The sequence below is a fragment of the Moschus berezovskii genome, chromosome 9 (assembly GCF_049115385.1).
Source record: "Moschus berezovskii isolate FMDL1 chromosome 9, NW_MosBer_1.0, whole genome shotgun sequence".
Classification (NCBI taxonomy): domain Eukaryota; kingdom Metazoa; phylum Chordata; class Mammalia; order Artiodactyla; family Moschidae; genus Moschus; species Moschus berezovskii.
This window is the reverse complement of record NC_142468.1, coordinates 33,052,440-33,066,733: the sequence shown is the minus strand read 5'-3', so window position 1 is coordinate 33,066,733 and position 14,294 is coordinate 33,052,440. Positions and strand designations below refer to the sequence as shown.

Below are 14,294 nucleotides of genomic sequence, written 5' to 3'. Positions count from 1 at the left end.
TACATGACTTTAACAGGCTTATTGCTCTCTGAACTTGTGAGCTCTCAATGTTTATTGCTTGACACTGTCTTTGCTTTGAGTATGGCTTTGAATTCTTTTGGAACACAAAAATAGTGATACTCTGAAATTATCATTAAATATAAATGATTTATATGGAAGAAATATATATATCCATGTTTTCTTTGTTTCTCCATAGTATTGTTAAACTTTAAGAATTTTCCCAAATATCAATTTTTAAGTACTCTATCAGAAAGGGAAATATTTTATTAAAACCCATAATCCATTTGTCTGTATAAGAAGAAATTATTAGGTTTCTATAATTAGTAAAGCATAACAAACAAATAGGTATTTGTAGGAATAGTTTTTTCTGCATGGATGTTTCCATTAGTTTTTCTTTTTTTCCCATAGAGCTAAATTTTAGTTATGTATTTAGTTTCCTGCCCTAAGAAATAGTGTTCATTGTTCTATTTTAAGGGGTTGCGAAGTCAACTACAGAGACCATGCATGAAACACTAATGAGAAAAGCAGGCTACTGTGAAGCAAGAGGGACTGGTGGAGTCTGAGACAAAATTAAATTTATGTGGCTCATTTAAGTTTCTTTAAAACATTTGTGCTATCCAAACAAATAACCTTTGCCATGTGACTTTTCAGCTTCTAGTTTGTATTCATTCAACAGTAACAAAATTTTAATATATGTGTATTACTTGAAAGTAACATGATTGTAATTATTATGCTCATATATCAATATATTCACTCGGAACACATGGTATTTTGAGGATTTTTTTTTAAAAAAACAACAAATGAGGTAAAAACACTCACTCGATTCCAGAACCTTTTCCAAATGGCTAACCTTAGTCCCCATGGTGATAATTGAAGGGAAGTTTCAAGTGATAGATTGGGTAAAGAGTAGAGACTATGTATCTTGACAGTTGCATCAAACTAGCTGTATCAGAGTATGAATTAAAATCTGACATAGGATTTTGAAAAATATTCATATTTTCTGGGTTCAGTAGAATTTGGGGTTCACAAAACAAAAAATAAAAAAGAGGACAGCATATTCTCCTTCTATTCATTGTTTTATATATTTATGTTTTACCTTTGCAGCCTGAGGAAGAACCTGATCCTGAAGAGAGGGACAACTTCCTCCAACAGCTTTATAAGTTTATGGAAGACAGAGGTATTTTTTGTGTGTGTGTGTGCGCTTATTATTTAAAAAGAGATTTTTCTAGGAATTCCCTGACAGTCCAGTGTTCAGGACATGGTGCTTTTGCTGTCATGGGCCCCATGTGCAATCCCTGATCTGGGAACTAGTGCAGCATCGTGTCCCCCCCAACCCAAAGGGTAGACATTTTTTTTTTAACTGTTTTATGTTCTATGTTTATATATCATTTTTGCTTAAAGCATGGGTATATGGATTTGTATTTCAAGCCTAAGAATCAATTATAGCTGATAATAATAATTAAGTATTGGGAATAAAGACGTCTACTTTATTACTACTACTACTGTTAGTACTACTGGTATCTATTTTGAGTACAAATAGATACTGCAACTACTAATATCTATTTTGAGTAAAAATGTAGAGGAAAAGTCATTGTGATATAGTTAAATTTTATCTCCTTGGGACTTGTAAAACCAGAAGATATTATAATAATAATTGAGTAATAGAAAGTGAACAATCATAATGTAAATCTACATACCCATTAGTTACTAATGTTTTTGTGGCAAGTAAACTAGTCTGATCCTTGGTCTCAACCAATTAAACATAATGGATTAGTTCCTATCTAAACAGAGTAGGATTTCTAATAAAGTTAGAAGAAATAGAGCCTTTATAAATCATAGTTCTTGACATTCCATCAGTCCTTGGAAATCCTCAGATACATTGGTCCTAGACATTTTGTGGCCTTCAGAAATGATCCTTCAGATTACTACCAAAAGTCTTAACATTTGTGTTAAAGCAGTAAAAATGAAACCATGGCCTAAAATGTGCCCTTTTCATTGTGTGTGTTTTTGCCCAGGCTTCTTGAAGCAGCAGCATTATTGGCTACACCTTGCAGGCCCAAGGTTTGATTCAGTTTTATCCAAATTCAGTGGCAGTTAGAGAGGTGATTTTACTAGTCGTGGAAGTATAATAAATCTAAAGATCACCACAATGCTGTATAAAGAATATATATATTTTGTGTTGTCTTACGTAATTTGAGCATCTTTAAACTATATGCCTCTGATTAGTGATGTTTGGGAAATTAGAAATTGTTTTCAACTTAGTATTTTCTTTGTTTTCAACTTAGTATTTTCCATTGAAATTAACATTGTATTTCGGTTCTTCAATATTAAAAAGGTACTCCAATCAACAAACCACCTGTTTTGGGTTATAAAGATCTCAATCTCTTCAAGCTCTTCAGACTGGTTTATCATCAAGGTGGATGTGACAATGTAAGTAAGACGGTAATGAAAATTAAAATTGTCTAGTGTTACACTGTTATATGTACTTCAGGTAATAAACACATTTTCTTAATGAACATAGAATATTAGTGTAAAGATTATTTCCCTTTGCAAACGTTAACAAATAAAAACTTAATTTTCCAGATTGATAGTGGTGCTGTATGGAAGCAAATTTATATGGACCTTGGCATTCCTATTTTGAATTCAGCTGCTTCCTACAATGTAAAAACTGCTTATAGAAAGTAAGTAGTATAGTTTATTCATCAAAGAATACATAATTACAAGGAATATTTTCCATTTAATTTGTTAACAGTTAAATAAGAACACATCAGTCAAAGAACATTAAAGTTAGAGAAAGTATATCAAAAGGTTTAGGTTAGTAGATACTGTGATTGAAAGTTATTTCAGTGCAACAAGTCTGCTTTACTCCATTTTTTTATGTTTGGATTTTGTTTTCAAAATTAGAGATACAGGCAGTATCTCTGATTGTCTGAAATTACATGTTATAGAATTGTATCTTTTATAGTGAACAGCCTTCATATTAAAACTATGATAGCTGTGTTCCATTATCACAAGCTCAGATTTTTCAGGAAAAAAATTTTATTTTCTGGTCAGTATTTCTACTATCCTATATAAAACAGCAAGAAACCAGTAACAGGAAAAGTACTTTTTATTAAAAGGCTTGAGTTTTACTTTTCAAAAAATATTTGTTAAATATATAGTACTCAAGTTAAATATGACGACTAAGATTTCTTGAAATATTGTTTGTTTAGGTATCTCTATGGTTTTGAGGAGTACTGCCGTTCTGCAAATATTCAGTTCAGAACTATTCACCACCATGAACCAAAAGTAAAAGAGGAAAAAAAAGACTTAGAAGAATCCATGGAAGAGGCTCCAAAAGTAGATCAAGAAATGCCTTTAGTAGAAGTGAAGAGTGAACCTGAAGAAAATATTGATTCAAACAGTGAAAGTGAAAGAGAAGAAGTAGAATTAAAATCTCCAAGGGTGAGTACTTAATACTAATTTTATCTAGTTTATGTTAAGCGTTATTTTAGTTTTTCTAATATGGGCAATTTCAGATATATACAAAAATACTCCTATGAACCTAGTTTATTTTGTAGTATTTAGTTATACTTCAGCCAGGCTAGCCTCACTCCCTTTCTCTAAATATATCACATATTATTTCTTTTACCTTAAAAACCATTCCTTCTCGTGTTCTCTGTTTATATCTGTTCAAGCCATTCTCAAGTGAAGTCAGTCTCAAATATTCACTTCCTTCGAGTCTTTTGCTAACATGTCACCTCACTGAAGCAAATCCTGGTCAAGTATGTTTGCTCAGTTACTAAGTCGTGTCCAACTTTTTGTGATCTCATGGACTGTAGGTCTGCCAGGGTCATCTGTCCATGGGATTTTCCAGGCAAGAATACTAGAGTGGGTTACCATTTCCTCCTCCAGAATATCTTCCCAACCCAGGGATCAAACCAGCATCTCCTCCTTTGATAGGTGTATTCTTTTACCACTGAGCCACCTGGGAAGCCCCTATCCTGTTCAATCCCTCTAATGTTGCTCTATCTGTAATTTACTTATTTATTCTGTTTATTATTTATTGTTTCTTTTACTGCACTCTGGACTAGAATCACACTCTACAACAGCAGGGATTAGTGTTATTCCATTCATTGAGAGATCCCAGGCATCTCGAATAGTGCCTTGCACATATTAAGGACTTACTAGATTGTTGAGTGAATGAATCTCCTGTTTATAATACCTGTGTCCTCAGCCAGGTGGGATCTTTGCTTTCTCTTTACTCCACAACACACTGTACAGCTCTTGTGGCAGTTTTTCATGCCCTGCTTTCTTTCCTAGTCACATGCATCCTGGTTTTATCTCCTAACTCTGCTCTTCCTCTCCATTAATATATAATTCAAGTCAGGAATTGTCACCCACTGTTTTGATCATTGTCTGATGATGTCTACATAGTAGGATTTATCAAATTTTAGAAGGAGAAAAAAAAATTTACCACATTGTCAAAGGAGTTCAGTTATTGTATAATACATCTTATTTTTCAGTGAAATTGTATTTAATAAAAGACAAGGTGAAGTCATCTTTTACTTGCTCAGAAACCATTTTTTAAAACTGTCCATTTTACTTAGTAAATGGCACTTTCTAGTGAATTTCATGAAACCTCCAGAGTGCTTTGTTTCTTTTCTTAATTTTTAAAAATTATGGTAAAGAAACATGACATTTGTTATCTTAACCATTTTTACATGCACAGTTCAGTGGCATTAACTACATTCATATTGTTTTATAACCATCACCATCATCTATCTCCAGAACTTTTTTCATCTTGGAAAACTGAAACTCTGCCTGTTGAACAATAACACCTCATTCTTCTCTTCCCCAGCCTCTGGCAACCACCACTCTACTTTATATCACTATGAATTTTGACTACTCTGGATATCTCATATAAATGGAATTTAGTATTTGTCCTCTTGTGACTGGTTTATTTCATTCAGTAGAAGGTCTTCAAGGTTCATCCATGTATGGATTAGAATTTCCTTCCTTTTTAAGACTGAATAATACCCCACTGTATGAATTGTGGACATACTTGCTTGTCATTACGTAAAGAGCTTCCTCATCTTATGTAAAACGTCTGCAGAATATTGCATAGTATGGATGTACCATAAATTTACCTTCCTCAAGATTTTCTCCAATTGTCTGTGATTATAGAAAGTACTGCAATAAATATACTTGTAAAAATGTCCTCCAAATTTATCTAAATATAGAGACTTGTAAAAATGTCCTCCTTATTTATCTGAATACAGACTTCTAAAAATGAGATTTCTGGGACAAAGGTACAAGTTATATAAATTTAAAATTTTATGGATAACAGATGCTTTCATTCATTTACCTACAAATTCTTAAAAGAGTACCTGCCCATGTGCCAGGCACTGTTTAAATCTGATGTTATAGAAGTGTGTAAGACAAAGACCCTGCCCTCATGCAACTTAAATTTAAGTTCTTTTTTATTTCCCCTACTGTTGATAAATAATACATAGTCAGGAACTAGGCAAAACATTTGTTATACTGAGATAATAACTGTAAAATATTCTAGTGCTCCCAAAGTCGTTGGCTCTTTTTTTTCCTTTAATCTTCACTTTATTTCAAGTATGGGGGAAATTCTGCCAGTGTGCAGAAGTTGACTGGAAGGAGAATTTACAAGATAATGAAATGGCTCAACAGTTTCCCGGTCAGTTGAGCATGCAGCAAGAGACTGGAAAACAGCTGCTGAGGTTGTAACAAGTTGATGCTGGCCTAGTGAGCTCTCCAGATTCAAAGAAATCAGCTCACTTTTTGGCCATTAATACAATTCAGTTCTTTTAAAATGTAATAAAATGTAATCACATTGAAATACAATGATAATGTAAATTTTATCTTAGTAAACAATAGAGTTAGAGATGAAAGAACTTCTAGAAACTTAAGGGACTGATTTATTTTTCTTATTATTAACTTATATCATGGACAGATAATTCTTTAAAAACTTTTATTGTAGTCAAGAAATATTAAAATGAGATAAAATAATATAGTGAACACAGGAGAAGATTTTTATTTTTTATGTAGTATGTAGCCAGTGGACATAATAGATTTGGACATAAGTAATTTACATGGGTTGATTTTTTTTTTTTTTTACTTTGAGAGGAAGCAAAAAGTACACAGGAGTTGACAGGTTATTAGTATCAAGCTAGAAAGAAGACTAGTCATTGCCATGATGGTTTAAGAAAAAGATAACATTTTTCTATGTTTTTTTCCCCTTTGTAGTGATAGTTACTTTAAAGTTTTCATCCTCTTTACTAGGGACGAAGGAGAATTGCTCGAGATGCAAATTCTATTAAAAAGGAAATTGAAGAAGAAAAAACAGAAGACAAATTAAGAGATAATGATACAGAAAATAAGGATGTAGATGACGACTATGAAACTGCAGAGAAGAAGGAAAACGAACTACTACTGGGGAGAAAAAATACACCAAAGCAAAAGGAGAAGAAAATTAGAAAGCAGGAGGATTCTGACAAAGACTCAGAGGAAGAGGAAGAGAAAAGCCAAGAGAGGTACATTATCTTATGTTTGTTCTCCAGAAACACCTGTCTGGGGTACAGCAGTGCTCTGTTCCTGCTTAGAGGTTCAGGTTTGAGGGAATGTTTTCTTATTGGGACTTCCATTCCTCTTGTCTGATGAAGGTGAGACACATTGTGAAGATGATGTGTATCGCCTTTCGGAATTGGAGAATATACTGGTCGCACCATTTTAATAGCACTTGTGCCCTAAACAGTGGCCTCAAAGAAGGCTGCGCCACCCAGTCAAAAGAAAGGTCCTGCAGTTGACAGCAGGGAAGGGAGCTGGAGAAAAATGGAGGAAGTGGACAAGAGGAAACAGCGACAGCAAAAATTCCATTTTAAAAAAGGTACAATGTGGGAAAGCTAACAAACACATGGGTGCACAGTACTAGCAGATGTTTCTGTGTGTTAGCTTTATCTAAGACAGTTTTCTTTTCCGAGTTATTGTATTAGAATAAGTGGCATGCACCCCTGATTGTAGTTTGGAAAATTCATTCTTGCCCCACATCACATTAAATTTTGGCTTTTTAATGTTCATCCTGTTTGCTGTTGAGTGAAAACTGTTTTGTTTTTTTTTTCATGCATTATACACGTATGGACTGAATTGACTTAAAAATAACCAGAGATTAGGCAGTCCAGCTAGATCATGGTAATGTCCAACTATGTTTATTGGCCATTTCTTTGTTGTCAAATGGATTTACTAATTTTTAGACACTACTAAAAAATGAATTTTAACTCAGCAACAGCATAACACACTTACTTGTGTATAAGCTCTCCTCCACAGTTATTTTTCAGTGCTAAATTTTCTAGAAATTTGAGTTACTAGGCAAAATTGGGAAAAGTGGCCTGCTGTTTCCAACTAGTGGCTGACACCCGTCTGAAAATTAACCGTTGAAAAAATAACTGCAAAAATAGTAATGATTGGTGAGTGGGAGAGGTAATTTTATGATTCAGCATAAATAGGTACAGGAGCATTCACAGTCCCATGTGGACTAGAATAGTGAATAAAGAAAGTTCTGTAGTGAAATATGATTAGGATTAGGGAAAGTAGGAGGAAATAATTAGAATTGAGTATAATAATACGAGTGTAGTAATTCAAATATTTGGACAGTAAATTTAATAAGGAAAGGTAGACTACTTAAAAAGTAAGGCCTAACTATAGTTGAAGATTTGTTAAAAATAAGCATCAAAATGCATATGTTTTATAGTATCTGTGTAATACACACCATGTATATATATGCATATATATATACACATACACACCATGTGCTTTAAAAAGCCTTTATAATTGATATGTAAATGGAATATTTATTTTAGAGACATAAAGTTTCAACATAAAGTTGAATATGAAGGATAATGTTTCCTTTTATTAAATAAAACTGAATATACAAATAGTATTCTCATTTAATAGCAGGAATCGTAAAAATATACTTTTTTTTTTAATCTATAGAGACTTCTGTTTTAAGTAGTTTTTCATGGTGTTTTGAAATTACCTTATCAGAATATAATTGGAAGGTGCCCTTGTAAAGAAAACATTCCCACTGCTAATGAGTTGTCAAAGTTTCTTCATGTTGGGTCCCCCAGTGGTCCCTAAAATAATGCTCTATGTTTATGACAGAACATAGTACCTCCTCTTAAGGTTTTTAAAACTCTTGTGACACTAGAATGATCTTTGATGCAAATCTCTTCTGAATTTTTGCTGGGCTATAATAAAGAATGTTTGTTTAAAAGTATTAAAAATATTCGGACCTCCCTATGTGAATCTCCTTTATATATGATTATCAAAACAAAAACTGATGGGAGATGTGTAAAAACAAATAGAAACCAATGTAAGATATGCAAAACCTTTGTTCTTCCTGTGCTATCCCACAGTGATAACAAGTGACCTCATACCCAGATGTCTATTGTTTCTAGGTGAGGGTGGGGAAATTTTTAAAATATAAACTAGTTAAGGTAGTTAGCCCTTGTTCATTATTTTTCCCACCAAAAAGTCTGGGTTAAGAACCACTCTGAATTGAGCAAAAAGTAGTAGTCAGATAGACTTAAGACATTTCAGTTGTAGAAAGTTAAAAACTATCTTTAGGTCATTTTCACATATAAGGTGGCACTTGAATCCTAAAGACTTCTTCAAAGCATGTTGTTCTAATTTTGCTTTATCAAAAGTGATTTATTTGATTCCACATCACCATTAACTGTGATGACTGACTTGCCTTTAAGAAATACGGATTTACTTTTGGTACAGTGCACCTTTTCATAATAAATCAGTTCCTTACTAAGTAGTCTATGAAAATCTTCTCCTTCTCCTCCTTCTTCTCCTCCTCCACTGACATGTTATGAAGGTAATAATTAGGTTGTGACTCTTCTCCATGTTGGATTCTTTTAGCATATATTACTTTGTTTTCCATTAAGTTATCAGTAGCATTATCAATGTTATAACTTACTGCAGGGAAGAAACTGAAAGCAAATGTGATTCTGAAGGGGAGGAAGATGAGGAAGACACAGAACCCTGCCTAACAGGCACCAAAGTGAAAGTAAAATATGGACGAGGGAAAACGCAGAAAATCTATGAAGCCAGTATTAAAAGCACTGAAATTGATGATGGAGAAATTTTATACTTGGTACATTACTATGGATGGAATGTCAGGTAAGCAAGAAATGTATTTTCTTATTTTGAAATTCGTTTTTGGTTCAGAAAGATCATTTTTAATGTTTTGAAGAACTAAAGCAAATAGTATATATGCACTTACAAAGCACACCTTGTACCTGAATTTTCCAAGACTTCTAACATTCCTACTATTTTACTTTCCATGTCAATACTTCCAGCCAAAGATCACCAGGATCTCATCTGTATCTGAACAAGCTGGGTTTGCTACTCATTTGCAGTGAGGGAGGACACCTAACTTAGTGGACATCTAACCACATGGCATGTCAGTTAGAGGGTGGGTCATGAAAGCTCAGGGTGCCACTTTTGGGAGTAGCAACAGCTCAGGAGTCTGTGGAAACATCCTTTAGGGAGCTAGACCCATCGTTCCCAACATTGCAGGTGGTTTTGCTTGTTTACTTGTTTATTAAATTTATCAGAAATCAAGCCTGTATCAAGCACTATAATAGGTCTGAATTGGAAACTTAATAAATAAGAATGTTAAATAAGACTTAGTTCTGAGCTTCTGTTAGGTGATTTTGGGAGGGTTTAGGAAATGGGGTTTTGCTCTAGACTGGATGCTGTCAAGAAGCAGGGGATAATTCTGATTGGTTATCTTAATCTTACCTGTAAGAAGGGAAGACTGCTGCTGCTGCTAAGTCACTTCAGTCGTGTCCGACTCTGTGTGACCCCATTGACGGAAGCCCACCAGGCTCCCCCGTCCCTGGGATTCTCCAGGCAAGAACACTGGAGTGGGTTGCCATTTCCTTCTCCAATGTGTGAAAGTGAAAAGTGAAAGTGAAGTCGCTCAGTCGTGTCCGACCCTTAGCGACCCCACGGACTGCAGCCTACCAGGCTCCTCCATCCATGGGATTTTCTAGGCAAGAGTACTGGAGTGGCTTGCCATTGAAGAAGGGAAGACTAGACCAAGGTTAATGCTATCTTTGGACTTCCCCCCAATGGCTCAATGGGTAAAGAATCCATCAGAAGTGCAGGAGATACAGGAGATGCAGGTTTGATCCCAGGGCCAGGAAGATCCCCTGGAGAAGGAAATGGCAACCCACTCCAGTATTCTTGTCTGGAAAATCATGGACACAGGAGCCTGGCGGGTTATAGTCCATGGGGGTTGCAAGACTTGGACACAATTTAATGACTAAACCATCCCCCTCACCACCACCACCACAATGCTATCACTGGTAAAGCAGTAGTGGTCACTCAGAGTGTAAAGGATGTTTGGTCATTTTTGTGGCTTAGACAATGTTCCTGGTTTTTTTGTGTTGAGACACAACTAGGAAGTGGTCTTGTTTTTGTCTTGATCCATCATGGTCACGGAACAGACCTGTCTGATGTTGATTTTCTGTGAAATTGTTTATGTGCAACAGGAGAACACAGCCCTAGCTGTGAGGGCCAGGACAGCTCTATAGTAACAGCAAGGCCCAGCTAATAGTACCAGGCCAGTCGCTGGATGTCAGGGATTACTTTTCTCTCTGTTCTTTAGGAAGTCTTGTCTGTTCACTGTATCTGCTGGCCCTGTAGTTGCTTAGAGCCCAGATGTTCCAGAATTTCCCTACATACTCAGTTCCCTCATCTCTGAGTTGGGAAATACAGAGAATTTACTTTACAGGGATTTTGTGAGAAGTAGTGCTAATTATCTATATTAACATGAAAGTGTATATAGTTAGTGCCTGGCAGTTAGTTAAGTGCTCAGCAAATATTAACTGTTTTCTTTAGTGGGGGTGTGTTTGGCTTCTGTTCTCTCACATCATTCAAAAGATTGAATGAATAGCATATAAAACTTTAAAATTTCTTGCAAATCAAACCCACAGTGAGGTACCATCTCACTCTAGTCAGAATGGCTGCTCTCAGACAGTCTAAAAACAGTAAATGCTGGAGAGGGTGTGGAGAAAAGGGAACCTCTTACACTCTTGGCGGGAATGTAAACTAGTACAGCCACTATGAAGAACAGTGTGGAGATTCCTTTAAAAACTGGAAATAGAACTGCCGTACGATCCAGCAATCCCACTGCTGGGCATACACACCAAGGAAACCCGAATGTTTCCCATGTACCCCAGTGTTCATCGCAGCACTTTACAATAGCTAGGACATGGAAGCAACCTAGATGTTCATCAGCAGACGAATGGATAAGAAGTTGTGGTACAAATACACAATGAACTATTACTCAGCTATTAAAAAGAATGCATTTGAGTCAGTTCTAATGAGATGGATGAAGCTGGAGCCTATTACACAGAGTGAAGTAAGTCAGAAAGAAAAACACCAATACCTTATATTAACACATACATATGGAATTTAGAAAGATGGTAACAATGATCCTATATGCAGGACAGCAAAAAAGACACAGATGTAAAGAACAGACTTTTGGACTCTGGGAGAAGGTAAGGATGGGATGATTTGAGAGAATAGCATTGAAACATGTACATTCAGTTCAGTTCAGTTCAGTTCAGTCACTCAGTCGTGTCTTACTCTCCGCGACCCCATGAATCACAGTACGCCAGGCCTCCCTATCCATCACCAACTCCCGGAGTTCACTCAAACTCATGTCCATGAGTCGGTGATGCCATCCAGCCATCTCATTCTCGGTCGTCCCCTTCTCCTCCCGCCCCCAACCTTACCATATGTGAAATAGATGACCAGTCCAAGTTCGATGCATGAAACAGGGTACTCAAAGCTGGTGGCACTGGGACAAGCCAAAGGGATGGGATGGGAAAGGAGGTGGGAGGGGGGTTCGGTATGGGGGGACACATGTACACCGTGACTGATTCATGTTGCTCTATGGCAAAAACCACCACAATATTGTAAAGTAATTAGTCTCCAATTAAATAATTTTAAAAGTAAAAATTAAAAAACTTAAAAATTTTTTTTTTTTTCTCATATCAGCTCCTGTACCCTTCACATTTCTGCCAACACTAAAAACAAACTTTCTTGTCCATCTCTCAGTAGTTTTGTATGTATTGAATTCAGGGATAAAGACCACACTTGACAACCTTAACAAACCTCCCTGCTTTGCACGTGCAGCCCAGTGTAGCCTTCTTTTTTCCTCAGAGTCTACTTCACAGCCATCTGCTTTTACTTACCATCAGTGTGTCTGTTCTGTTTTCTAGAATATCCCTCTCCTGGCGTCCTTCTCTTTTTATCTCTTTAATTTTTTACTGTATGACTCTTCTTAACAGTCATTTTATTATATGATCATGTTCGTTCTAACTGATTATCTTCCTAACTGGTTACCTAGCTGGAATTCACATGGTTAATAGTTTTTCATTGGCCTTCCACTGTGCTGCTGCTGCTGCTAAGTCATCTCAGTCGTGTCCGACTCTGCGCAACCCCATAGATGGCAGCACACCAGGCTCCCCCATCCCTGGGATTCTCCAGGCAAGAACACTGGAGTAGGTTGCCATTTCCTTCTCCAATTCATGAAAGTGAAAGTGAAGTCGCTCAGTCGTGTCCGACTCTTAGCCACCCTCTGGACTGCAGCCTACCAGGCTCCTCCCTGCTAGATACTGGGATAATGCATGAGATCATGTTTAAACCATAGTGTAGAGTCATGGTACTGTGTCAGCTGAACTTGTGCCTATTGGAACAGTGTCCTTCTTTTGCATAGGTTAACGGTGATTGGGTTACAAAGTGAAGGTGTGGTTTGCATCACCAGGGAGCAGTTCAAAGCAAGGACTGCCTGTAGTTTTTTTCTTTCCTTTTTTGTTTTTAGTTCAAATGTTCAGATTTTAGATTTTGGCTCATTTCTGTAAATACCTGTAAATGTACATTAAACACATAAATTATAGATAGCTCTATAAATACATACTTATATAATGTAAAAGCTGTTATTTAGTTCTAGGAGGTTTAATTTCTTATTTGCCCCTGATTAGTAACTTGGACTACTAAGTTGCTGCTGCTGCTAAGTCACTTAAGTCGTGTCCGACTCTGTGCAACCCCATAGACGGCAGCCCACCAGGCTCCCCCGTCCCTGGGATTCTCCAGGCAAGAACACTGGAGTAGGTTGCCATTTCCTTCTCCAATGTGTGAAAGTGAAAGTGAAGTCGCTCAGTCGTGTCCGACTAATAGCAACCCCATGGACTGCAGCCCACCAGGCTCCTCCATCCATGCGATTTTCTAGGCAAGAGTACTGGAGTGGCTTGCCATTGCCTTCTCTGAGTAACTTGGACTAGCTTATTAAAATCTAGAAGTTATGTCAGTATTATGGGAAAGGGGAAGATGAGTTTTCAGAATAAACTTAAAATACCTCTAAAAGAAATTTCAGTTTTAGAGGTGTACAGTTCAGAATAAAATTTTTATTAGAAATACTGGAGGCTAGAGAGAGTTCCGGGAGGAAAAGAGTTGAAAGGGACTTCATAAAATAATCTAGAACTCATCGTACTACAAGTGTGAATTTATCTCACTTGTTTTGCATTATTTGGTTACTAGAATGAATTCCAGTGCAGAATCAGCTTATTTAATTAAGCTCAGATTAGTGGGTGTTGTGGGAAAAAAGGCAATTCAAACAGCCTTGAATCTATTTAGTTTGCCTACTCTACTCTCCCTCCTAAATCTGTTTGCCCTGAGAAATTCTCTAGCTGTGCCCTATTGGTGGCAGGTACACAAAACACCTGGTACAGCACCTGGCACACATATTACCAGCAAATTAGCACCTGTGCCCTTCACATTTCTGTCAACACTAGAACTTAACGCTCTTCGGTCTATCTCACTGTTGTTTGTACTTGGTGAATACATTTCAAATAAGGTATTCTTGTGAATTTTAAAATATATTCTTTATTTTAAGGTATGATGAATGGGTAAAGGCTGACAGGATAATCTGGCCATTGGACAAAGGTGGACCAAAGAAAAAACAGAAGAAAAAAGCTAAAGTATGTATACAGGTGCTATATCCTTTTAGACAGATAACAGGAATTGTTCATATTGTATTAATACTGTGTTTTTTATAAAACTTGTTTTCTCATATAATCATTTTGAGTCTTTCAAAGTAATTGTGACTTTTCCCCTTACATCCCAGAAGCTAAAAAGTAAAAAATGTGAACACATTTCCACACTATTACAGGAAAGGTAAAAACCAGCTTCCCCTAGGGCACAGGCTT

The 14,294-nt window shown here is 36.3% G+C and overlaps 1 protein-coding gene across 4 annotated transcripts in view; it reads left to right on the top strand.

Moving 5' to 3' along the window:
* ARID4A (AT-rich interaction domain 4A) overlaps positions 1–14,294 on the top strand; it is a 62,676-nt gene that overhangs the window by 32,111 nt on the left and 16,271 nt on the right. For all 4 annotated transcript variants that reach the window (XM_088839565.1, XM_088839566.1, XM_088839564.1 and 1 more), the window contains exons 12-18: positions 1,105–1,177; positions 2,336–2,430; positions 2,584–2,681; positions 3,213–3,444; positions 6,292–6,542; positions 8,995–9,192; positions 13,982–14,066. In XM_088839565.1, the coding sequence (XP_088695691.1) occupies positions 1,105–1,177; positions 2,336–2,430; positions 2,584–2,681; positions 3,213–3,444; positions 6,292–6,542; positions 8,995–9,192; positions 13,982–14,066 (1,032 nt within the window). The remainder of the gene's footprint in view (positions 1–1,104; positions 1,178–2,335; positions 2,431–2,583; positions 2,682–3,212; positions 3,445–6,291; positions 6,543–8,994; positions 9,193–13,981; positions 14,067–14,294) is intronic.